The sequence below is a fragment of the Puma concolor genome, chromosome D2 (assembly GCF_028749965.1).
Source record: "Puma concolor isolate L17-30 chromosome D2, mPumCon1.1.hap2, whole genome shotgun sequence".
In the NCBI taxonomy this organism is placed as follows: Eukaryota; Metazoa; Chordata; class Mammalia; order Carnivora; family Felidae; genus Puma; species Puma concolor.
This window is the reverse complement of record NC_141677.1, coordinates 1,408,684-1,435,336: the sequence shown is the minus strand read 5'-3', so window position 1 is coordinate 1,435,336 and position 26,653 is coordinate 1,408,684. Positions and strand designations below refer to the sequence as shown.

The 26,653-nt window shown below is 45.4% G+C and overlaps 1 protein-coding gene across 4 annotated transcripts in view; it reads right to left on the bottom strand.

Moving 5' to 3' along the window:
• ZWINT (ZW10 interacting kinetochore protein) overlaps positions 1-25,956 on the bottom strand; it is a 53,837-nt gene extending 27,881 nt beyond the window's left edge. For 3 of the 4 annotated variants that reach the window (XM_086679473.1, XM_086679472.1, XM_025915074.2), the window contains exons 1-8: positions 25,835-25,956; positions 24,860-24,950; positions 24,646-24,769; positions 24,344-24,510; positions 24,177-24,233; positions 23,474-23,616; positions 23,238-23,397; positions 23,046-23,149 (exon numbers count right to left, since the gene is read on the bottom strand). In XM_086679473.1, coding sequence (XP_086535599.1) covers positions 23,072-23,149; positions 23,238-23,397; positions 23,474-23,616; positions 24,177-24,233; positions 24,344-24,510; positions 24,646-24,769; positions 24,860-24,950; positions 25,835-25,875 — 861 coding nt within the window. In that variant the 5' untranslated portion in view covers positions 25,876-25,956 and the 3' untranslated portion in view covers positions 23,046-23,071. Of the gene's footprint in view, positions 1-21,136; positions 22,615-23,045; positions 23,150-23,237; positions 23,398-23,473; positions 23,617-24,176; positions 24,234-24,343; positions 24,511-24,645; positions 24,770-24,859; positions 24,951-25,834 lie in introns of those variants that run through there. The other variant, XM_086679471.1, reaches the window with a different exon arrangement.
• Positions 25,957-26,653: the final 697 nt, after the last annotated feature.

The following is a 26,653-nucleotide window of genomic DNA, read 5'->3' as shown; positions in this document are numbered from 1 at the left end:
CCAAGGCGGCATTCAGGGATCAGAACAAGACTGTGGATATTTGGAGGGCAGGTCCTGACTGCTCACCCTGACTTCCTGCCAGCTGGGGGCAAGCTACTCCGGGCGCACGTGCACGGCTGTTTGCCCCGGGGCTTGGGCTTCAGCAAAAGCTAAAGTTGCTGAGCTTAGAGATGAAATTGACTGAAATGAATCGCAAGGCATCATCTAAGCCATCCCCTGCAAGTTGTAAGGTTTCAAGTCTCCAAAGTTCCAAAATAGGTGCAGGAGGCAGGTTCCATCAGGGCCGACTGATTCCTGGTGCCTCCTACTCTGCCTGCTTCCCAGGGTCCTCTCCCTCAAGTGTCTGCATCAGCTACGTCTCACGGGGGAGCCAGGACGAAGCCGGAAGGACACCCCATGGGGGCTCAGAAGGATGGGGCCAAAAGGACACCCCACTGGGGCAGAAAGGACAGAGGCAGAAGGACACCCCACAGGGGTGGCAGAAAGGCACCGGAAGGATACCCCACGGGGGCCAGAAGGTCAGAGGCGGAAAGAAACCCCTGGTGGGCGGCAGGATGGAGGCGGAAGGACACCCCACCGGGGCCGGAAGGATACCGGCAGAAGGACACGACCACACTTTCTCACACTTGGGTCTCTGGTATTTTGCCTGAATCCAACTTATGCAAATAATAGAACCGAGTATCTTGACCAAATACAATAGTTTTTAATTCACATCAGTGAACTTCACTTTCATGAAACTTTCACTTTCACTTTCATGAAACACCTTTGCAAAGTTCATTAACTTTCACCTAGTTTTGAACTGTTTTATCCACACTGTGATGGATTCAGCATTTATACTTCAGTTCTCTTTTCTCTATCGTTGCTGACATTAATGAGCAGAAGTGACATAACCAACGGTGCCACATGCGTGAAAACATGAGCTAAAGAACTATCTGAAAATAACAGAAGATAGTGGCATTTCACGTTTTAATAGGATAAGGAAATAAATGGCAACACCTATTATACATTTATAAAGTGTAACAACCTTCAATTATGTTTAAATTACAAGCAAACAGAACAGCATATTGATCAAAAGAAATATTTGTGGCTACTATTCATGAACATTACATTTTAACATGGAAAGTAAACTATTTATAGAATTATGTTTCCTTTTAGAAGCCTCTTCAAGTATATTCTGTGTTCTATTTTCCATGCTATGATTTCCGAAAATAAAGAAGAATCTCTTTTGTGTACACAAATTTTCTTCACGGCAGTGTTAAACACACAGGCCTCAAGTCCTAAAATAACTAATAATAATTTTTTTCGGCAGTAAGCAATATTAAAGCAAACTTATTTTCTCTGGGAATTGAAGGGCCAGTTTGTGAGTTTTCTGGATGGTTCTTGCATTTGAATACCATTGAGTTCCTTCCACCTTTAAGAGCCTAGTTTATTTTTCTAGTGACCCTGAAGTTGTTTGTGGTGAGTAAGTTAAGGAATTCTCTGAGCTTGCACCAATCAGTTAACAAGGCCCAGGACAAAAGTGCCCGAGAATAGATAAACAGGGCAAAAGTGCCTCAGCATAGTACTAATAAAAGCAGAAAGCTGCTTCCACAGGACTAAAGCCTCCAGAGTAGGTAAACAGATAAAACAGGGCATACCACCACAGCACGGAGAAACTTCCAGGAGCTAATTACTGAAAGAAAGGAGCCTTGTTGACCCTGCAGTAGCACGCACCATCTGTCTTAGCCCCTAGACCAGTTAAGATGAACAGATACGCACCTGGTGCCTGCTGTAAACAGCCATGTGCCCCGTGCCAGGATTTTGTTTTGTACTGACCCAAACCCCTAACACCGCATATCTTCGTAACCCCCTTTCCCTCACACAAGAGTTAATGTTCACGGTTTCACTGTCTCTTTGTGCATGTCCATCATGCTTATAAGCCTTCTGATCCTAATAAAGACGGAGCAAGGACGCTTCCTCCCGGCTCTTGTTTCCTCCTGGACATTAGCCTCCCTCACAGTTAATTCTGCACCCGATCTCTTGCTGGACAAGAGATTACTCCAGCCTCAAAGTCTGTAACAGTTGTTCACTGTTTTTTTTTCCTTCCATATTTTCTTAGTTACATTCCTTCCATATTTTCTTATATCACGGCTTTTTCTGTCATACTCTTATAACCTTATTTATCAAAGAACTTGAGCCATATTCTCCTAGGCCAGAACCAAAGGATAGTTGAGGTATATCATATAGTATTATTCTCCAAAGACGCTCCCTGCCAACAATGAGCCTTTCCTCCAGGAAAATGTCCAGAGATGGGTCTATTTTACCCTCAGGGAAAAGTTCACAGACAACCTGTAACACTCTGTGAAAGGCTGGGGCAGGTGCATATTGATTTAAGAATCAGATTCTGTTTCCTTAGGTCCCAGTAACTTATTCCAGTGCCCTCTTCACTATTTTCATAAGGGCTGCCTGTTGACCTAATCCAAAGTGCTCCAGGTAGCTGTGTCCTGAGTAGGTACACAGAAAACTCTTCTCACGCTCACTTATACTGTATCAAATTTTAAATTACTATCTACACTATAAAACCATAGAGTTAGATAAAACAGAACCTTTAAAAAACATTTACTTTAACATTCTCATTTTACAGATAAGATGACTGAGTCTCCAAAACACTAGTGTTGTTATTCACCAGGTTTGGAACACGAATCCATGTTTCTCGAAAGCAGAGTCACCACCCCCTGCACTAAGACATGTGCCTTCAGGGTGAAATACAGTCTTCAATCACAGCAAGGGAACTGATACGTCCTAGTCATCAATTTCAGTGATGTAACCATATGTACTCCACATGCAAAAGTGAGAGGGAACAGCTGGCTGGAAAAGAAGGAAGCTCTTACTGCATGAACAGTAAGTGCTGCTGCCGATGATTTCCAGGACAGAACACAATGTAAACAGAGTGCAACAGACAGAGGTATAAGCCAGATGGGGGACTGAGATGTTCCAGGCCCTCCTTCCCTCCCTTAAACATTAAAATACACACACACACACACACACACACACACACACACACACACACACACACACACTCTACCAAGACTGAATCGTTAAGAGATAAATCTGAATAAATCTCTAATTAACAGGTTGACTGAATCAGTAATCAAAACCTCCCAACAAAGAAAAGCCCAGCCCAGTGTCTCCAATGAATTCTGCCAAACATTTAAAAAGGAATTAAGCCAATCCTTTTCAAATTCTTCCAAAACACTGAAGAGGAGGAAACACTTCTGCTAGAGATTGTTTGTGTCCTCCTAGAATTCATATGTTGAAATCTTAACATCCAAAGTGATGATATTAAAAGTTGGGGTCTTTGAAAGGCGATTAGGTCATGATGATGGAGACCTCAGGAATGGGATTCTCGCCCGTATACAAGAGAACCCACAGAGCTCCCTCATCCTTCTATCATGTAAGGACCTAATGAGGTCAGGGGTATGAATGAGAAAGAGGGTCCTTGCCAGACACTGAATCTTCTGGCACCTTGATCTTGGATTCTTCAGTCTCAACAACTGTGAAAAATAAATTTCTGTTGCTTATAAGCCACCAGTTTATGGTATTTTTGTTACAGCAGCCTGAACTAAGACAACTTCCTAACTCATTCTATGCAGCTAGCATTACTCTGATATCAAAGTGACACAAAGAAAACCAGTAACAAACCTACAGACAATTATTTCTCATGAACATCAATGCAAGAATCTTCAACAAAATACCATCAAACCAAAATTCAAATTATATATTAAGAGAACTATTCACAAAACCAAGTAGGATTTACTCCTGGAATGCAAAAATGGTTTAACATATGAAAAGCAAACAATGACATAAACCACATTAACAGAATGGAATAAAAAAAATGATTATCTCAATTGATTAAAAAAAAAAAAGCTCAACAAAATAAAACACTCCTTCATGATAAAAGCACTCAACAAACTAGAAGAAAACCCTCTAACAAAATAAAGGCCATATATGAAAAATGCATGGTAACCACCAAATTCAAAAGTAAAAATCTGAAAGTTTTTCCTCTAAGATCAGGAACAAGGCAAGGATCCCCTCTTTCTGCTTTTATTCAACATAGTAATGGAAGTCCTAGCCAGAGCAACTAGACAAGAAAAAGAAATAAGAGGCATCCAAATAAAAGAGGAAGAAATAAAATTATTTTTGTTCACAGACGACATGATCTTACAGGCAGAAGACCCTAAATATTCCACACTAAAAAAAAAAAAAAAAAAAGAATAAACAAATTAAGTAATGTTACCAAAAAAATAATAAATCCTCACATGTATGGTAAAATATTAGACAATGGTATCATGACCATTCAATGGGAAAAGGGTCCTTTTCAACAAATGGTGTTGGAAAACCGGATACTTGTGTGCAGAAGAATGAAGTTAGACTCTTACTTATACCATATACAAACTGACTCAAAGTGGATCAAAGGCTCAATCTAAGAACTAATTAAACTCTGAAACTTTTAGAAGAAAACACAGAGGGAAAGCTTCACTACATTTGATTTGGTACTGTTTTCTTGGATAGGACACCAAAATCAAGGCAACAACAAAAAATTAGGTAAGTTGGATTTTATCAAAATTAAAAACACTTAATATTAAAATACATTTTAAAAAGGTGCATCAGGGCACCTGGGTGGCTCAGTCAGTGAAGCATCTGACTTTTGATTTCAGCGCAGATCATGATCTCATGGTTCATGAGATCGAGCCCCTCATCAGGCTCTGTGCTGTCAGCACAGATTCTCTCTCTCGCTCCCTTTCTCTCTGCTCCTACCCTGCTCTCTCTCTTAAAGTAAATATGCATTAAAGAAAAAATATATTTGTGCATCAATGGCTATAACAGAGCTAAAAGGTGACTCATGGAATGGGAGAACATATCTGCATATCACATATCCAATAAGAGATTAATATAGAAAATACAGAGCTCCTACAATTCAGCAGCAAAAAATCAAATGACCCGATTAAAAAACAGTCACAGGACTGAACAGACATTTCACCTAAAAAACGACCAACTAGTTAGTATATGAAAAGATGCTCGACACTGGTCACTGGTAATTGATGGGGAAACGCACATCAAAACCATGAGATACTACTTCATACCCATTAGTGTGGCTATTATCAAAAACAACAAAAAAAGCTAGAAAGTAACAAGTTTTGGTGAAGATGTAGACTAACTGGAACCTCTGTGCATAGCTGGTGGAAATGTCAGATGGTGCACCCACTGTGGAAAACAGTATGGTAGTTTCTCCAAAAATTGAGCCTAGGATTACCTTATTATCCAGCAATTCCACTTCTGGAATTTCAGAAGAAGTGAACACAGGGACTCCTATGGATATTTGTACATACACATTCATAGCAACGTTGTTCAAAAGAGCCTAAACGTGAAGCAACCTAAGTGCCCATTGATGAATGAACAAACACACAAAATGTGATATATACATACAGGAGGAGAATGTTATTCAGACTCAATGAAGAAAAATTTGACATTGAAAATACCGTGCTAGGGGCGCCTGGGTGGCGCAGTCGGTTAAGCGTCCGACTTCAACCAGGTCACGATCTCGCGGTCCGTGAGTTCGAGCCCCGCGTCAGGCTCTGGGCTGATGGCTCAGAGCCTGGAGCCTGTTTCCGATTCTGTGTCTCCCTCTCTCTCTGCCCCTCCCCCGTTCATGCTCTGTCTCTCTCTGTCCCAAAAATAAATAAACTTTGAAAAAAAAAAAAAGAAAATACTGTGCTAAAAGTAAGCCAGCCACAGAGGAACAAGTGTTGCAGGATTCTACTTATATTCAGTCTCATAATAACTCTAAATATATTAAGTCTCATAATAAGTCTCATAAATTCATAGAGACACAAAGTTGATGGTGGTTGTTAGGGGCTGGCTTACTGTTACTGGGTAAGGAGTTTCGGTCTGGGAACATGAAAAAGTTCTGGAGGCAGACAGTGGTGACGGTTGTACAACAGTGTGACTGCACGAAATGCCACTTAATTGTACACTTGTAGTTAGAATGGCAAATTTTGTCATGTATGCTTTTCCACCATAAAAAAATTCCAACATCTGAGATGCCTAGGTGGGTCAGTCGGTTAAGCATCCAACTCTTGATCTCAGCTCAGGACATGAGGTCACAGTTCACGAGTTCAAGCCCTGCATCAGGCTCTGCACTGACAACGTGGAGCCTGCTTGGGATTCTCTCTCTGCCCCTCCTTGACTGTCTCTCTCTCAAAATAAACATTTTTTAAAAAATTGCAAGATCTATATATTTCAAAATGTTACGTTGTAGTTCGAATAAGCCTCTCTCCTTCATTTGGAGATTTCCTGCGAGACTGCATCTGCCCCAATTCGTGTGCAATTTTAAATGTATCTTGACCCGTGCCTGGCTTGAACTGAGTCCGAGCCCCTGAGAAATAAGGCTCACAAGTTATAAGAAGAATAAGGAAAGAAACAACTCTCGGGTACCTGTAATGCGAAGAGCAGTGTATTCTGCAGTAAGAATACACAAATAAGGAAGAGAGAGTGTCAGCGATAATTTCCCTAAAACATGGGGAGTGCCAGGTGGAACCGGGCTCGGGGTGCGGAAGGTCACAGGAGCAATCTTGGGGCTCTGCTCTGAGATGTGCCAAAGATTGCTGAGGTAAGAACAGCTTTTCAAAAGGTTTGTCAAAGCGTCGCAAATATATTACATATTTTTAAGATAACAATCATAAAGTTGTGATAGTTTCACTGTCTATAAAACAACTTCTAACTGCTGATAAATGTGTACTCCACTGAAGTGTTATGAAAACATCAGTGGAAACACCGGAGAGGAGAGTACCAATTAGGAACAGACACGATCAAAACATTTCATATTTAAAGTTTTCTTGCAGGGGCGCCTGGGTGGCGCAGTCGGTTAAGCCTCCGACTTCAGCCAGGTCACGATCTCGCGGTCCGTGAGTTCGAGCCCCGCGTCAGGCTCTGGGCTGATGGCTCGGAGCCTGGAGCCTGTTTCCGATTCTGTGTCTTCCTCTCTCTCTGCCCCTCCCCCGTTCATGCTCTGTTTCTCTCTGTCCCAAAAATAAATAAAAAAAATAAAAAATAAAAAAAAAAAAAAAAACGTTGAAAAAAAAAATAAAGTTTTCTTGCATTTCCACCGCTAACAGGTTGCCATGGCAACTCAGTCATCTGGAGCTCCTCCGAGATTAGATTAAAACACCATACTGTTCAAAGTCAACATTTTCACTTTTACTAATTATACTTTTAACAAAAAGATGACAATTATTTGAGATTCATTATTTTTTTTTAGAAGATACTGTTGCTCATAGGGAAAGTCTTGGAGACCACTGAGGTCAGGAAGAGTCTGTGACAAACAGGGGCACCTGGGTGGCTCGGTCGTTAAGCGTCCAACTTCGGCTCAGGCCATGATCTTGCGGTTTGTGGGTTCGAGCCCCGCGTGGGGCTCTGTGCTGACAGCTAGCTCAGAGCCTGGAGCCTGTCTTCAGCTTCTGTGTCTCCCTTTCTCTCTCTGTCCCTCCCGTGCTTTCTCTCAACAATAAATAAAACATAAAAAAAATTAAAATTTATGCTGACAAAACTCTGCTATTTTCACTAAGATAATCTAAAAGATGACAAAATCTGTATGAAAATAAATGGATAATAGTTTAAACATCTATTCGCTTTTGTCTCTTACCTTCCAACTCCTTTTTTAAAAATCTTTTTTAATGTTTATTTTTGAGAGAGAGACAGAAACAGAGAGGGGAAGGGGCAGAGAGCGAATCTCCATGCAGAGCGTGGGGCCTGTGACCCGGGAATCATGACTCGAGCAGAGATCAAGCATCAGATGCCCAACCCCCGGGGACACTCAGGTGCCCCAAGGATGGAGAGTGTTCATCCACATTCCTGCCAAGCATGTATACTTCTGTGGGGACAGAGATGCCCGGAGGAAGACAGATTTTTAATTTTTCTATAATTTTTTATTATATATAATTTCATATACTTACCATCTAGGAAATATTAGATAGGCTTCACCTGACATTGAACAAAATGAGTGCACTCTGTTCTTAATACAAAATTTAAAATGAGCCAGGCTGTCCATTCAGCTTCCTTAGAGGTAAACTAGATTCACAGATAAAAAATAGCAGACCATGGATAGCAATCAGTCCTACGATGAAGTGAGGAAGGTTTCCCGTAGCTTCCGGGTGCCTTCATGATTTAAATAAATGACTCCTTAAGAAATAACACAAGATAAAATTAAGCTATAAAGAAAGAACAATGCCTGCCTTCGGTTTAGAATTTATGTAAATGCACGTCCACTTAAAAAATATGACACTCAAGATACTTCGCCAGGAAAAACAAAACACAACACTAAACAGCTTTATAACTTAAGTTTCCAAACTAAAATTAAATATTATAACCTGTCTGACCACAAAAACTGATTTTATGGATGAGTCACTTAACAAAGACATCTCCCTTATATCGCGCTCTCGTTGACTGGGAACCAAGGTCTAGAGACAGGTGAACTACAAGGCAAAGGCCACACCTTCTCCCCCGTGGGCAGAGTGACCCCCGCAGCAGCTATACAGGCTGCCGAGGAGAGGCCCTGTCTCCAGCAGCACCTGCACATCTGAGGACCACCCATGACCGGGGGAGGGACAGGACAGGGAAAGAGGAAGACGACAGTGGCAAAGCGCCGTGAAGAAACGGGCCTCATGCCATCTGCTTCAGGACGTCAGCAGCAGGATGGCCCTGGGCCCCTGGAGGATACCACACCAGGCCCAGAGGGACCCCTAGAGCCCCAGGCACCTAGCCCACAACTGCCCGGGCTCTGCCACCAGCTCCCTGTGCGCACACGTCTGCCAGAGGAGTCAAAGGAGAAACCACGCTCCAGCTACGGAGCCACCTTCCAAAAGAAACAAGGTTCCTAATGGCCAAACCGTTGAACTATAAGATCCACAGTCAACAGAAAACCCTACTTAAGGAAGGTGACTGACAGTTCAGAGGCTGGAGCACAAGTGCATGTCTCCCAACACTATGAACAATCCCAGACACGTGGTGTCACAGAAAGACAGTAATCCTCCAGCAACACAACTCAATGGTATGGAAAACTGCAATCCGATAACAAATTCAGAACAGCAGTCATGAAGAAATTCAACAAGCTCCAAGAAAACTCAGAACAGTAATTCAGTGAACTCAGGAACAAAATTAATGAACAGAGCACTTCTTTACAAGAGAGTAACATTATAAGGCAGAACCAAGCAAATTCTGGAACTGAAGAATTCAATAAAGGAGGGGAGGAAGGAAGCATCGCTCCAGACAGAAGAAAGAACAAGTAACCTCGAGGACACAGATTAGAGTGCAGCTCAATGAGGAGGTGAAAGATTGTAAAGCAGGGCAGAAACCCTACAAGAGCCATCAGTTTCCATCACAAAGGTCAAAAGGGCAAATAGAAGAGTGACTGGTATACCAGAAGGACAAGAGGAGAAGGGGACAGTCTACTTAAATAATAGCTGGGAACGTCCCAAACCTGGGAAGAAATTGGCACAGGTTCACAAAGCTACTAGAACACCCTATTATCTCAATGTGAAAAGACCTCCAAGACACATTACAATGAAACTGTCGAAAATCAATGATAAAGAATCTTTCTTTAATAATTTTTTAATGTTTATTTATATTTGAGAGAGAGAGAGAGAGAGAGCGAGCACAAGGCAGGGAGGGACAGAGAAAGAGGGAGACACAGAATCCAAAACAGGCTCCAGGCTCCGAACTGTCAGCACAGAGCCTGACGCAGGGGCTCAAACCCACAAACCCTGTGATCATGACCTGAGCCGAAGTTAGATGCTTAACAAATTGAGCTATCCAGGCACCCCTCAATGATAAAGAACCTTAAAGGCAGCCAGGGAACGTAACCCTTAAAAAGAACCCTGTTAGGCTCTCAGCAGAAGCCCTGCGGGCCAGAAGAGAGTGGAATGGCACATTCAAAGTGCTGACAGAGAAAACTGGCCAGCCAAATATACTTTACGTGGCAAAACCACCCTTCAGATACAAAGGAGAAATAAAGGCATCCCCAGATAAATAAAAGCTGAGGAAGGTTGCCAACCACAAGAGTTGACTTGCAAGAAATGCTAACAGGAGTTCTTCAAGCTGAAATGCAAAGGTGCTAATCGGTGACACGAAAGCAGGACAGTGCACTGCAGTTGGGTAGGTGAGAAGTAAACAGCCAGAATTAGAAAACTAACTCTGTATTGGAAAAGCACCGTGGCCACTTAACTACAGTAAAAACCTCAATAATGTACAATAAATTCACAGCATAAAATAGGTAAACTGTGACATTAAAAACATAAAAGAGGAGGAGTAATAGGGTGGAGCCTTTCCAGGGGAATGATGATAAGCTGCTTTCAGCATCAAAGAACTTTTATCTGAGATGTTTTACATAAACCTCAAGGTAACCACAAAGCAACAATCTAGATTCACAAACCATTAGAAAAAGAGGGCACTGAACACATTACCATGGAAAACAACCAGAAGGAAAACAGTAAGATGGCATTTCCAAGTCCTTACACATCAATAATCGCTCCAATGTAAGGAGACCGAATTATCCAGTCAAAAGACACAGAGTGACTCAACGGATAAAAATAATAAGACCCAACTCTAAGCCGCCAAAAGAGACTCATTTCAGCTCTCCACACAAATAGGCTCAAAGTGAAGAGATGGAAGACGATACTCCGTGCAAGTGGAAATCAAAAATATGGCGAGGGCAGCCATACTTACATCAGACAAGACAGACTTCAAGCCAAAAACAGTGACAAGAGACAAAGAAGGCTGCTATATGATGATAAGAGGGTCAATACATCAAGAAGATAAAATGATCATAAACATATAGGTACCCACCATTGGGACACCTAAGTACGGTAAGCAAATACTAACAGATATGAAGGGAGAAATAGACAATAATACAAAAATAGTAGTGAACGTCAATACTCTGCTGTCAGTTATGGATAGATGATCCAGACAGAAAATCAACAAAATAAACACTGGAAATGAACCACACTTTATAGCAAATGACTTAACCGACACAGATACAACATTCCATCCAATAGTATCAGAATACACATTCTTCTCAAATGCACGTGGACCACAGATTGTGACAGCACACAAAACAAATCTTAGCAAATTTAAGGAGACTGAAACCATACCAAGGGTTTTTTTTTTTTTTCTCACCACAATGGTATGAAGTAGGAATGAACAAGAGAAAAGGTAGAAACTCTACAAATATGTGGAAACTGAATGACACACTTCTGAACAACCAGTGGGTCAAAGGAAACATCAAAAGGGAAATAAAAAATTATCTTGAAACAAAGGAAAATGGAAATATATCAAATCTTATGGGATGCTACAAAAGCAGCTCTGAGAGGAAAGCTTAGTGTTATGTGCATCTATTAATTAGATCTCAAATAAAAACCTAATTTTACACCTCAAGGAACTAGAAAAAGAACAAATTACGTCCAAAGCTAGCAGAAAGGAGATAATAATGATCACAGTAGAAATCAGTGAAATAGAGACCAGAAAAACAATGGAAAGGATCAATGAAATTAAAAGCTGGTTTTTCAAAAAGGTAAATAAAATTGACAAACCTTTTGCTAGACTAATTAAAAAAGGGAGAAGACTCCAATAAAATTAGAAATCAACTGACACTACAGAAATACACAGGATCTTAAGAGACTACTATAAACAATTATATGCCAACAAATATAACCTACAAGAAATGGATGAATTTCTAGTAACACAGCGAATGCAAAGACTGAATAAGGAAGAAACAGAAAATCTGAACAGACCAATAACTAGTAGTAAAGTAATTGAATCAGTAATCAAAAACCTAACACAGAAAACTCCAGAACCAGGTGATTTCACTGGTGAATTCTACCAAACAATTAAAGAAGAATTAACACCAAGTCTTCTCACACTGTTCCAAAAAAACTAAACAGCAGGGAACACCTCCAAATTGATTCTATGAAGCCAAAATTACCATGTAACCAAAGTCAGAAGAGAACACTACAAGAAAGGAAAATTAAAGACTAACATCCATGATGAATACAGATGCAAACATTGTCAACAAAATATTGACAAACTAAATTCAAGAACACATTAAATAACATAAAAATGATTATATACCATGACCAAGTGGGATTTATCTCTGGATGCAAGGATGGTTCAAACACATACAAATCAATAAATGTAATACAGCACATTAACAGAATGAAAGATTTAAATAATCACATAATAACCACAATAGATGATGAAAGGGCATTTGACAAAATGCACCATCCGTTCATGATAAAACTCTTAACAGATTGGGTACCAAAGAAACATGACATATAAAAGGCCATGTATAACAAACCCATAGCTAACATTACACTCAATAGAGAAAAATCGAAAGTTTTTCCTCTGAGATCAAGAAAAAGACAAGGATGCCCACTCTCACCCCTCTTACTCAATCAATACAGTAATGAAGTCCTAGCTAGAGCATTTAGTCAAGACAAATAAAAGGCATCCAAATTGGGAAAGAAAAAGTAAAACTGTCATTATTTGTGAATGATTTCATTTTGTATATACAAAATCCCAAAGACTCTACCAAAAAACTGTTGGAACTTCAGTAAAGTTGCAGGATATAAAATCAACATACAACAATCAGTTGCAACTCTATATACTAATGATGTAACATCCAAAAAAGAAATAAAGAAAACTATCCTAGTCACAATAGCTTCAAAAACAATAAAATACCTAGGAATAAATTTGATCAAGGAAGTGAAAATCTGTACATTCAAAAATACAAGACCTTGCTGGAAGAAGTTGAAGAATACACAAACAAATGGAAAGACATATTGTACACGGATTGAAAGAATTAATAGTTGAAATGCCCATACTACCCAAAGCCATCTATAGATTCAACACAATCCCCATCAGAATTCCAATGGCTTCAAGTAAACTAAAAAGAAAAAAGAAAAAAATCCTAAAATTCGTATGGAACCACAAAAGGCCCTGAATAGCTAAAGCGATACTGGAGGAAGAACAAAGCTGGAGGCACCTCACACGTCCTGACTATACTACAAACCACAGTAATAATACAATATGCCACTGGCATAAAAAATAGACACGTAGACCTAGAGAACAGAATACAGAGCTCAGAATTAAACTTCCACAAGAAGAGGGAACAAGTGTGGTGAGGATGTGGAGAAAAGGGAACCTTTCCGCTGATGGTGGGAATGTACATTTGTTCAGCTCCATCTCTGCGTGTACACCCAAAGGAAATGAAAACGGGGTGTCAAAGAGAGATCTGCACTCCCCTGTTCACTGCAGCATTCGTCACAATAGCCAAGATGTGGGCATAACCTAAATGTTCATTGTTGGATGAATGGATAAAGAAGCAGATACGTTACACGTTATATAAAATAGTCTCCATATATATCGTACATATCCAGGTACCTACACTTATCATTATCTATTATCCAGTCATGTTAAAGAACATCTGCCATCTGAGACGTGGATGGACCTTGAGCAGTTAAGCTAAGTGAGGTATGTCAGGCAAAGGCAGGTAATGTATGGGATCACTCGTGTGGAATCTAAAAATGCCGAACTCGTGAAAACAGATCAGAATGATGACTACAAAGGACAGGGGCAGGGAAAACAGGATGGACACTGTTTGAAGGGACAGACTTGTAACGGGTAGTAAATAAGCCCTAGAAATCTAATGCACAGAACAAAGGAACCCAGACAATACTGTTATATAATCACCAAGCTTGCTAAGAGCCTAGAACTTAAGTATTCTAACCACTGAAAGGACTGGTTATTAATGTGACAGAGGTACTAATTATGGTAGCTTCACACAACAATGGCAATCATACTACAGTATATAAACACATCAAATTAACATGTTGTACACCTTAAATGTATACAACGTTATGTCAAATATATTTTTATTAAAAAACGGAAGAGTAACTGACACATAGGTACTCTGAAATGTTTGTTAAGTGCGTGATCAATAAATACTAACAGAACACAACTACCAGGGAGTTAGTACAATTCTGAATCTGCATGTAATTAACAACTTAGTCTCAAAACATAAAGGAATGAACGAATATGACTGCGTATGTGTGTGTGCGTGCACACACACACACACACACACACACACACACACACATTTCAGAAAAAGAACAAACAAGGCAAGAAATTTGCCAGAAATTGTAAACATTATAAAGAAAATCTCACCACCATTGGCCAGACCATCCCCTGTTTGAGCTGGACAATGGCAAGGCTAAATTGCAGGCACTGTGACTCACACCAGTAACACTGTTGTATGATGTCAAAAACAAGCAAACCCAATTCCATTATTTAGCTATAAAACAAATTGTTTTCCTTGAGGCACATGGAACTCCATAGTTTCAGTGTTTCGCCTACATAAAAGATACACCACATGCAATAATGACTATTAGAATTACCTGAATATCTACTAGCCCTTTCTTTTGTTATAAACGTAACATTGTTTTTCACTGCCTACTTCTTTAGACCACTGCCACCACCACCCTAACAGAGTTAATTAGTTCATTGGATCCTGAAAACTAAAAACCCCTGAGATGGGATAGAGATAGATGGAAGGGGGAAAATGGAAAATCTCTTCTTATGGTAGCAACCACACTTCTGTTTTAATGAAACAATATTTGTCTTATTCTTTCTCAAAAGAGTAAGAACAGCCTGTCGCCGGCACCAGCAGTGACAAGACTCCTAACATAAAGCTCCTCTCATCTTTACATTCCAGAAGTCTCCGAATATTGTTCAATGTAATCACTAACACCAAAGTTATTATGGTAGTCACAGGGTAGTGTTTAAAAACCAGTCATTTTGCTAATTGATGGGAAATAGTTCACCATTCTTTATCACAAACATTTTAAATTATGGCTGAGGATTTTTCCCGTTTTCAACTGTAAGTCCCTAAAACCTTGATAAGTAGCCTACACCCGAGGCACAGTGAGTGATGTTGCGTTGTGATACTTTCCAAAATTCTCACGGAGTCATGAGCCTCCAGTAACACGCCAAACAACAGTGAGCCGTGGGAGAGGCCATCCATCAGTCTAGTTGTTCTGCACTTGTCCTGACGGTAACTGTCACCAGCCAAGAGCACTACATCATTGAGCTGCTCTAGTGATGGTCTTCCTGGGTAGAACATGAGAGCTCGTAATCGTGATCACTACTGCACTTAGTGTGAAGCACCAGCATTCTAGAACAGAGGTCCATTCTGGAGCCTGAATGGATTTCAGCCCTCTGCTTGCTGCCACTGTGGCACGTGCAGGAGCAGGCAGTGGATGCTCAGGGAGACTGTTCACCTCCGCACAGTGAAGGCAGCGGTACCGCTTGCTACAAGGGCATGTGCCAGGATTCACAAAGCCCTCCCCAGGGGCGGGTCTTCCCTGAGACTTTCTATTTCAACGGGTTAAAAGGGGCTTGGAGATTTTTTGCCAAAGGTGGAAAACACCTTGTTCAGCAGGTTTCCTTGGCTCCTGGGTAAAGGCTTGGCCTCCCCCCAGCCATCGGGGTAACGGCCTCCCTGACAGTGTGATCCAGGCTCTGCCCGGCCTCTTGTGCTCCTGAGGTCACTGGTGTCACTTTCTGTGCTTTACTGAGGACGTAGCCATCCCGGTGCTGCTGAACACGCCAGCCCTCACTCCATGAGAACAGTAGGTACTGCTTGTTAGAGTTAGTTTTTCCTTCCTGTCTCCGAATGTAAACTCAGATTGTCTTTATCATCTTCCTTTTTTTTTCTTTTAATTCTCAAAACTTATGTTGAGCACACAGCTGACATTCAATAAATGATGAAACCTGCCTCTGGATAATTGCATTTGTTTGAAATTGAGTTCAACAGGCAGCTCTTTGAGAAATCTTCCCTGAATATAATGCAATGAGCATTTCTTAAGTCCTTTTAAATTACGAGGGCACTGGTGTGAGTTCATTTGTGGACAAAAGTTACGCATATTCCTGAACAGAGGAATCAGAGCCAGTGTGAATGACAGGACCTGTGTCCGAGAAAAGGAGCCCGAAACCACTTCCCCCATCTGATCCGCGTGTTCTCCACCTGTTTTAGGTGTGGATGCGTCCGTGTCCACGTGTTTATGTGACAAGTATTACGTACTCTGAACACACCCCTCCTTCGTGTGTTGAAAAAGGCACACCGGAACAAGGATCAGCATCTGGGTCACCATCAAGAGCAGTCTAAACACGAAATCTGCGTGTCTTTCCCACACAGTCCTGACTTCACGGTGACCAAGTGAAACAACCAGAGATAACGTTAAACTTCACTAAATGGATTACTTTAATCCCTCTTTTAACTCTAGAACATCTGGCCCAGGTAATCCAGACTTTACAAACATGGAGATGGTGGACTGGCCTCTGTGCCCGGAGTGTTTTCCCTCAAAGACATGCAAAACATGACTTCTTGTCCACTGCTAAGTTATATGAAAAACTTGAGAATTTAATATACCTCCTTTTTAAGCTAGTATTTTAATTAATGAAACATGCTCACTGTTTATGATTGGTTTGTAAGATCAGACCTGAAGTTTTTGCAATGTAATTTCATAACACTGAGAATCATGAGGATATTTTAAACTCATTCTTTCCTAAGACAAACCTCACTTTGATTACTCCAACTCACATTAGCTTCTCCTGTGATTTTTTATAGTATGTGTAAATAGAACACTTCCGTACCAGATTACGTATACACGTATAGATTTTTTATGGTTTAGTTCTTTTATAATGATTATATGCGACAATCTCCTATAGTTCTGGATTTACTCCTTCTTTTTCCTATTTTGAAATGCTATTTTAGGTGTATAGTAATCAATCCATTTAAGTAATTATCAACTCCTCACTAGGGCGTGACAACGAAGAAATGCACGATGAACTAAATCACGCATGTCCACATAGGTGGGTCTGCTGGAGTCCATCTGACAGTTTAGAAGTTATAGGTACATGGGAACAGGCATCCGACACCTAATCTGGTATACTGAGAGCTCTGTGAAGATTTTCCTAACTATGTCAACAGTTATATAAATTCAATTTAACAACATAAATAAAAGAATGTACATGCCCTCAAAAAACTGTTTAATAAGTCCTGAAAACAAACTAAAAGATATTGATTCCTGAGACTGAGATCTAATGCCTAGGTTATCCCAAATTTCAAAAGCAAAGTTTATCAAGGCCCAAACACTAAATTCCTCAGAGCCCAGTGCTCAAAGTAGCAAAAGGGGCATTTAAAGACTGGGTTAGGAATAATAATGAAATTAACTTATTTCATCCTCTGTATTAAAAAAAATTTTTTTTAATGTTGATTTGAGAGAGAGACAGAGACAGAGTGTGAGCAGGGGCAGGGCAGAGTGAGAGGGAGAGACACAGAACTTGAAGTAGGCTCCAGGCTCTAAGCTGTCAGCACAGAGCCCCACACGGGGCTCGATCTCACAAACTGTGAGACAATGACCTGAAGTCGGATGCTTAACCGACTGAGCCACCCAGGCGCCCCTCACCCTCTGTATTTATTTAACATTTATTTTTTGAGAGGCACAGGAAGACAGAGCACGAGTGGGGGAAGGGTACAGATAGGGGAGGACACAGAATCCAAAGCAGGCTCCAGGCTCTAAGCCATCAGCACAGAGCCCAGCATGGGGCTCGGACCACAAGATCATGACCTGGGCCGAAGTCGCATGCTTAACTAAGCCACCCAGGTGCCCCCTCATCCTCTGTATTTTAAAACTTACACATAATTGCCTCAAAGAAGACCCATAAAAATTACAATACAAAAAGTTGCATAAATTCTGTAAGATAGGAATGGCGTGTATTAACCAGAATGGCCAGAATAGCTTTCTTTAATTATCATGTAATTTGTTATTATTTAACACATATCATATTTTATATTATTCTATTTTAGAATAGCTTTCTTTTCACAGTAGGGTAGAATATCCAAAGTGAAATCTCGGCTTTACAAATTTTAAAATTGTAAAGATAGAATGCAAGGGATTGACTTTGCTGAAACCATCCAAGTGTTGACAAGAATTATCTTCCTGGTGGAAACAGTCACATAAAAATAGAATTCAGTAAAGAATTGTAGGGTGGCACCTTGGAAAGGAGGATAATGAAAGAACATTAAAGCAGTATTAAAATACAGCCAAAAGCTTGTGCTTTTGAAAGAGAAAATAGAAAAAAGTCTTTGAGAAATATGAATGAAGAGTCTTCAACCAGCAAGAATGAGAAGTAGGAGAGACACAAGGAACATTAGCACGTCCACGAGCTACTAAAAGAAAACACACCCACCCTCTCCCCCTGTGACCAGCCACAAAGTATTCGCAACAGCGAAGTTCAATAAAAATGGACACTCGGTAGTAAAACTACATAAACCACACAAAGAAACAAGGAGCACATGAGGAAGGTGAGGACCTAGGCAGGCCCGCCAAGATGGAAACTACGCACCCTTCCAACGCCGGGGAAAGACTGGAACATGTTGTATGAGGGTCAGAAAGGATCAGCTCAAACTGTAGGCCAGAATAACACAAAAACTCCAAATAACGTAGACTGGTGTCTAACAGAGCTGCTTAAAAATTAATGACAAAAAATGAAATTAACGATTATCCAATAGGTTAGTAACATACAGTTAACAAACTAGATTTAAACAAAGAAAATGCTCTAGAGAGAAAAAAGTAACTATAAATATGGAAGAACGTCTATATAACATGAAGAACAAAGTTAGAAAATCTAATTGATGTCTAACTCGTGTGGAAGAAGCTTATACAGAAGATACTGAAAATACTCCTAAACTGTGGAAAAGACTGGCAATTTCAGATTTAGAAAGCCCAACAAACCACAAGCATTGTGAATGAACGAATGAATGAATGAATGAACGAACGAACGAATGAACGAACCGGATGTACAGGAAGAACTTTAAGCGGCCAGCTGACTTCCCATCAGCAACAGTGAAAGCTAGAGTCACGTTCTAAACGAAAGCCCTTGTGCCCTAAGCATTCTCTACGCAATGAAAACCTCTTTCCAGAATGAGAACAGAATAAAAGCATTTCACAGTAAGAAACAGTGAAGTGTCGCACAGCCTACCGACCCTATAACTAAAAGAAAGTCCGACACATGTATTTCAGATGGGAAATCACCCCATGTGAAAGCTCTGACATATAAAATCAGGCAGGCAGAAAACCAAAGTGAATGAGTAAACATGACCAGAAAATGTAGGGAAGAGTCAGTCCGCTTTGTGAGGAGAGAACAGGCTGGAAGTAATGAACCAGATGGAAACATCTTACTAGTCAAGTGTGCTGACCCATCAGTGGTGCCAAGCTTCCTTTCTTGTTCAAGATCGAGACTCTTACACTTAACTTTAGACGTTATTAACTCAAAAGCTAAACTGGGGTAACAACCAGTGACAACCTTCAGAAGAAAAAAGATAAAAGGAATGAAAACAAAATGATAAAAAAATAAACAAAACCAAAGATAGAAAAATTATGAAACTGGCTTTTAAAAAATCATTCTTTAATGTGGTATAAAAGCAATAAAAATAAAAAGTGGGGGCACCTGGATGGCTCAGATGTTTGAGCGTCTGACTCGTGATTTCGGCCTCAGATCATGATCTCCTAGTTCATGGGATCGAGCCCAAATCAGGCTCTGTGCTCACAGCTCGGAGACTGCTTGGGATTCTCTCTCTCTGCCTCTCCCCTGCTCTCATTCGCTCGCTCTCTAAAAACACAACACGACACAAGGATGAAGAGAAGTTGAAACTCACAAGGCTGTCAGAGAGGCGGACGAGGCAAAGGTACCAGGGAGCTGCAGTTTTCTTGGTACCGACGCAGGCAGATCGCAAGGCTAAGAGACACTCGCCCGTCAACAGTGGTACAGCCCGGCTCAGAGGAAGACCCACGTGTAAACTTGTGCCCTAACACAGTAGGCGCAGGGCAGGGGAAGCAGAATCTACCAGAATCATAAGGAGATCATACTCAGAGACCTGAACACACCTCTCAGGAGGTGACATTCAGAAAACAAAAAATTTGGTATCCGGGAGACAAAAACTGAAAAAAATAACAAGCAAAATGTGACAGACACATAGAAACCACCACAGGGGACAATTCCAAAACAGACGTCCTTTCAAACCCCTGCGAAGCACAAAAAAAGAAAAGACAAGAGACCACATTCCTGGCTCTACCCGCATCCCTCGCCACCTTCCAAAGATTTCTTATATAGATGACATTCTCTGACCAAATTAGAGCAGACTTAGAAAGATTATCCTCCCATGCAGAGAAAACTGCAAAAGTACTTTTCTAAGAAACTCACGAATCAAATAATGGGAAATAGAAAATTCTATGAACTGAATGTGAACATATTTAGAGAAAGCCACAAGAAATGTGTAGCCTTACATTTTATTTGAGAAAACAAAGAACCAGATACACAAGTTTATTATCTGATAAAAATTAAAAGTTCACAAAACAAGTACATCTTCTCCACCTAGAAACAGAAGGTAGGAAATGGCCAAGCCAGGCCTACGGGCCAATGAACCAGAGCAGACACAAACAAGAGCTGGTCACAAAAGGCAATTCTGAAGCTTTAAATATGTGAAAATGAATGCACAGCTGAAGACAGATCAAAGGGAACATCAGATACGGCACAAAAATATCAGGAATACACATTAGGCCACCCTGCAACAGTGTGCACACGTTAAAAGAATAAAAAATATACTATGATGGAACACCAATATGCTTGAGAAAAGAGAAATTCCTAAAAACACGTAACAGTAGCTGGGAAGCGGGAAATTAAAGCTAGCAAAGAAAAAGCAAAGCAGTGTTTCGCCACAGAAGAATATCACGTTTAAAAGGAAAACACTATTCTTCTTTTTTTTAATTTTTTTTTTCAATGTTTTTATTTATTTTTTTTGGGACAGAGAGAGAGCATGAACGGGGGAGGGGCAGAGAGAGAGGGAGACACAGAATCGGAAACAGGCTCCAGGCTCCGAGCCATCAGCCCAGAGCCCGACGCGGGGCTCGAACCCCCGGACCGCGAGATCGTGACCTGGCTGAAGTCGGACGCTTAACCGACTGCGCCACCCAGGCGCCCCAAGGAAAACACTATTCTTAACTAGAAGAGTTTCTCTGGTGCTAGACTGAGCCGATGATCCGTGTTAGTTACCATGGAGACTTCGGTTAGGACAGCGCAATGGCGTCCAGACCAGTGGTTCAGGGACTGGCCTCCATCCCTCCAGCAGGTGGAAAAGAGAGCAAGTCCCCAGCAGGCAGCAGGCCCACAGGCCCACAGGCCCAAGTGCATGTATGAGACCAGGGTCCCAGGATGGTTCGTAGGGGACCGGGAGCACAGAGCACCACTACAGCCGAGACCCTGCTCATCTCGGCGAATAAAGCCCGGTCCCCCAGCTGGTCAGTCCTGCAGCCACACTGGCCGGTGCAACACCAGCCCTCCTTCCCCTAGGTGTGAGACCTAGGCGTGAGGCGTGCACTGGCTCCGCCCCCACTCGGGGAGGGAAGCCTGCTTGCCAGAAGTTCGGGTGTGCTCGTGTGATCACTGCTCGTCCACCCAGCTCTTCCCTGACTGGACTGGGAGTGGCCTGGAGGGCTCCGGGGACTGTATCTTCCTGTCCCTGCGGGCTCCATCAGCCACCAGCGCGCAGGCACCAGGCAACCCCACAGCATCCCAACCACACCCCAGAACCCCTTAGCAGCTCTCCTCCCCAGGGCCGATGTGCCTGCTCTCCCGTGTAGAAATCCCAGGGCCCACAAGGCCACAGAGATAAGGCAGAAGGTGGGGGAGGGAGCCCCCCAGCAAGAAGAGGGGTGAGTGGGACTGGGCACCTGGGAGCTAGAAGCCTGCTCCCTCACACATGGTAGACTGAGAAGCGTCCTCAATCCTGACCCCTCACTCAGCCCTGAGGGGGTGTTCAAACACCTCTGAGATCAGACCTATTTCACACCTAAACAACGGGGCCAACACATCTGAAAGAACACTAGGGAACTCGGGCCCTCAGAGAAGCAGAGCCAAGAGCAGGACTCAAAGACCTCCATCCATCTCCACGTGCCGGAAGGCGTCTGAAAACACAGCCCCCGAGGCTCTTCCCAGAGCCGCTGGGGTCCCGGGTCCCGCTCACTCAGGAAGGTCCCGTCCTCATATGGACGACGGGTCTTCCGCTGGGGTGGTCGCTGGTGTCTCTCACATGGCAGTCCTCACACTCCCGACAGGGACGCGCTGTCCCCCAGAGAGCAGTGCCCCCAGTGTCCCCACACCAGCCACACACTCAAGAGCAACGGAGACAGTGAACACGGAAACACACACACAAATACGGACAGAAGTAGGAGCTCAGGCAGACACAGGGCTTCTCTCTGCTCTCAGGGCTGCTCTTCATCCCGGTTGTTCTGGGCGGACCACACTGTGCGGGCAGGTGTGCGCGGCCTAGCCAGACCCGCGGCTGCCGGGCCCCGGCTCGCAGCAAGGGGCCAGCCTGAGGCAGGGACGCCATAACCACTTCCGTCACTGCGCCACATCCAACCGCCTTGCACGAAGCATCCTCCTCCAGTGAATACGCTCGGCGAGCTGGATTCCCGTGGATTTGGACAAGCAGCGTCAGGGCTGCGAGCCAGGCCCCTCCCCACCTACTCGCTCTCTGTCCACACTGGTCCCGGCAACTGCTGTACCGCTAGCTCCACGTGTGGCTCTGCCCACCGACATGTGACCATGGACACAAAAGGGGGAACAGACAGAGCTCCAGGCTCGGGAGCCCACCCCACCCAGGTCCCGGTCAGAAACCAGGCTGCACTCCAGAGCCCCGAGCATCCCGCAACAAGAATGGGGGCGGGGGACGGTGAGAAGACAGACAGGGGTTCGCCCAGGGCAGGCTGGGCACAGAGCGAGGTGCTAGGCTTCAGCCACAAGATGAATCCTTGCTCCTTCCCACTTCCAGCCCCCAAGGAACAACAGCTCAGACACAGAGAGGAGGTGGACTGAGGCCGCCCCTCCCTCCATACCTGCAGTCCAGGGACGCCGTGCAGCTCTAGCTTCCTTTCCCGTGGCGCTGCCCCTCAGGGAGGCACGGCGAGCCTGCGGCCACAGCAGGTGGTGGGCCGTCAGCCTTGGGGACACACGGTGCGGGTGATGGGTCAGGCCTGGCTCCCAGCTCCTCTGTCCACCTCCCTGCCCCCGGCCCACCTCTCACTCACCTCGGATGGCCCAGCCCCGTCTCTCCCCACGGCATCCCCGGTGTTCCGCTGCTGGGGCTCATCCTCAGCAGGGTCCAGCTTCCGTGGGGGCTCCGTCTCTGCCTCGGGAAACGGCAGCTGACCCTGCAGGGTGTGCAGCAGCTGGAGGAAGGTCTGGTGCCTGCAGAGAAGAGGTGGCTGGTGAGGGAGGAAAACTGGGCCACACGGGGGTGTGCAGCCCACTCTCCCAGCCTCACCTCTGTAGCCTGTCCCGCTCCTGCCCCGCCTGCTGCCGTAGGGCTCCAAGCTCCTGATGCAGACGCCGGAGCTCCTGCTGGGCCCCCGTCTGCCGCAGCCTCACCTCCGCAGAAGCTTCCGCCAGCTGCTGCAGACGCTTCTCCTACCGGAGTGAGAGCAAAAACGCCTCAGCAGGTGTGGAGGTCCTTCAGCCACGCTCTTAATCCCCAGCCTAGGCACGACTTGGGGTGCAGACCCACAGAGGGAAAGAGGAACTCTACTCACTTTAGGGGAAACAGGGGCCTAGAGAGGTCTAGGGGTCAGAACGAGCTATTCTAGTGCAAAGTGTTCGGAGGAAGGGGGCACACAAACGAACGTTAGTCTGTGATGTGCCAAGTACTGTTTTAAGCACTTGCTATACTGATGACGTCATCCACCTGGCTTATGGAGTAGACAAAGAAACAGCACAGGAAGTCAGGGGACACCCAAGGTCCTAACACTGTCAGTGGCGAGGCTACGATTTAACTCCCTGCTGGTGCCCGAGCAGTGAGGGCTCACAGAGAAGGGGGTGAAGGTTTTCCGGGTAGAGGACGTGGGAAGAGGACCTGGCCCGTGGGGGGAGGCCTCACAGAGGAGAAGGGAATGGAGGTTTCCAGGGCAGAGGACGTGGCCAGTGCCGCGCAAGGGTGCAGAAGGGACACTCCCCCAGGGGCCTGGACCCACCTGGTGCAGCCGCCACTGCTCCTGGGCTGTTCTCAGCTTCTCCATGGCTGCTTGCTTCTGCAAAGAAGGGGAACAAAGAAGGAAGAGTGTTTCTCTGGTTGGATTGGGGAGGTGGCCAGGGGTCCACCCCAGCGTGCCTGCCCTCCTCTCCCTCCTCCTGGCCCCACCTTGGCCTGGAGCTGTTCAAGGGCTTCCTGGAGCTGCGCCCGCTTCCTCTGGGCCTCCTCCATCCTGGGCAGGGCCAGGCTCAGGGCCCTGGTGATGGCCTCCACATGCTCTTGGTAGGTGGCCTTCAGCTCTTTCCACTGCTCCTTGGCAGCAATTGCCTTCTGCCCTGAAAGGAGCCACCGAAGACAAGAACAAAGATGAGACTGGCCTGCCTGTCTGCCTGCCACACTGGGGCCTCCGTCCTCCCATCAGCCAAATTGCTGACCTGACACACCTCCACCCCAACCCCCTTCCTGCTCACGGCTGGCGTCTTCAGAAGCCAAGGGCTCTGGTCCCTGGGCAGTGTCCTCCCGAGCCAGGAAGTTCTGCAGGAAGTCTACCACCTGCAGCTGGCTGCACAGCAGCTTGTCTTTCTTCCGGGAGTCCTGTTCAGAGAGACGGCAGAAGAGGGACGTCTGCCGAGTACCCCCACGAGGGGACCCCGGAGCTTCCCTAGCTCCCAGGCTTGCCCATACCATCACAAACTCCGCCAGGAGCTGGGCCGGCAGCTCTGCCTCCTCTTGCAGGCCTGTAGGCTCCAGGATGTGTGCCAGCTTGCCCAGGGCCCTGCCGGGGCAAGAAAAAGGGGAAAATTGGACACTCCTGGGGCGCTAGTCCTGGCCGACCTGTGCGCACGGATGCATTCGCAGGTGCGCAACAACGCTGGGTCTTGCCCTAACCAGAATCTACAGGAAGGTCTGCAGTGCTGTCTGGGGATGGAAGGGAGAGTAAAAACAAGCAGAGCAGGGGGAGTCAGGATAAGGGGCTAGGATCTTAGGCAGAAAAGGTCTCACGGAAGAGGAACCACTGGGTGGAAGGTCTGAAGGCCATCAGGGAATACGGGACAGGGAAGGAAAGGGGCAACGCTCCGATGGGCAGGAGGGGGTCTCGGGCAGGGGACACTTGGGGGCGGGGATCGGACAGAGAGCTGGGTGCCTGCTCTAGGCTCTGCGAGCCGCCTCACCAGCAGGCAGGGGTGAGGGTAGAACAGTCTCCCGAAGAGTGCGCGCTGACACAGGCCAGACCAAAATTAAGAGACCCTCCCAGACATCTGATGCCTGGGCGGTGTTACCCGCTAGGGGACGCGGGGTCCTCAGGGATGGAACGGCCTCCAGGACCCAGCTGGGTGGCATGCAGGGAGGGGGGAGATGCCTGCCTGCACGCCCCGCGGCGAAGTCCAGGGACTCGGGCTCCGCAGGGATGGAGCGGCCCCCTGGACCCAGCCGGGGTGCGTGCAGGGAGGGGGGTGCCTACACGTCCCGCGGCGAGGTCCAGGGACTCGGGGTCCGCAGGGATGAAGCGGCCCCCGGGACCCAGCCGGGGTTCGTGCAGGGAGAGGGGGGTGCCTGCCTGCACGTCCCGCGGCGAGGTCCAGGGACGCCGGGAGTACGCGGGGTCCCGCAAGGTCCTCCCAGCCCGCCCCCGGCGGCCATCCGGCGGCACACACTCACTCTAGCGCGGGGCCCCGCACCCCGTCTTCCGCCACCTCCATCCTGCCGACGGCGAGCTCCCGCTCTTCCGCCTCCAGCCTTCAGTGAGCTTTGAATTCGCCGCTGTTAGCACCGGGGCAGGCGATTGGCTACCGCGTCAGTGGGCGGGAAGCGAGGGTCAGCGTGCACTCTGATTGGCAGACGACGACGAGCCGTTGGAGTGACGGCTGTTTAGCGCCGGCGCGGTCTTGGCTGGGCGTGGCCGGCGCGCCGGCGCTCTGCGCCTGCGCGCGCTGCCCGTAGGCGGTGCTGGAGCCTGGGGGCGTGGTGTGGGCCGGGCAGAGTAGTTGAGCTGGTTTTAGTCCAGCGGGAGACCGACGGCCAAGTTTGAGTTTGGGCTCTGGGGAGACACTCGGCATCCAGTTGGTTTAAACTATGTTGAGGTGAAGGAAAGCACTGGGTCTACCTCCCCAGATGCTTGGCCTCAGTCGGGAAGAACACATATCCCGGAGGAGCAGCGGTCTTCGGGCGGGGGCCGGGGGCCGCCCAGGAGGTGGGGGTCCGCCCACCAGTCGGCCGGGGTCCGCCCCCCGGGCCCTCCCGGAACTGGCTCAGGGAACGTGGAATAAACAGCCGGGGCAGTTTCCTCCCATCAGGATGGGAGCCTCAGCGGCCGCGGGCCCTGCGCTGAGAGATCTGACCGGTGTGCCTTCGCGGCAGGGAGCAGGTAGCGCTGGACTGCTAGCACATCACCAAGTAAGTGGCAGGCCAGAGCAAAGTAATATTTATAGAAACAAAAATGTCCAGCTGCCAGTGTCACACAACTTACAGTGTCCAGCA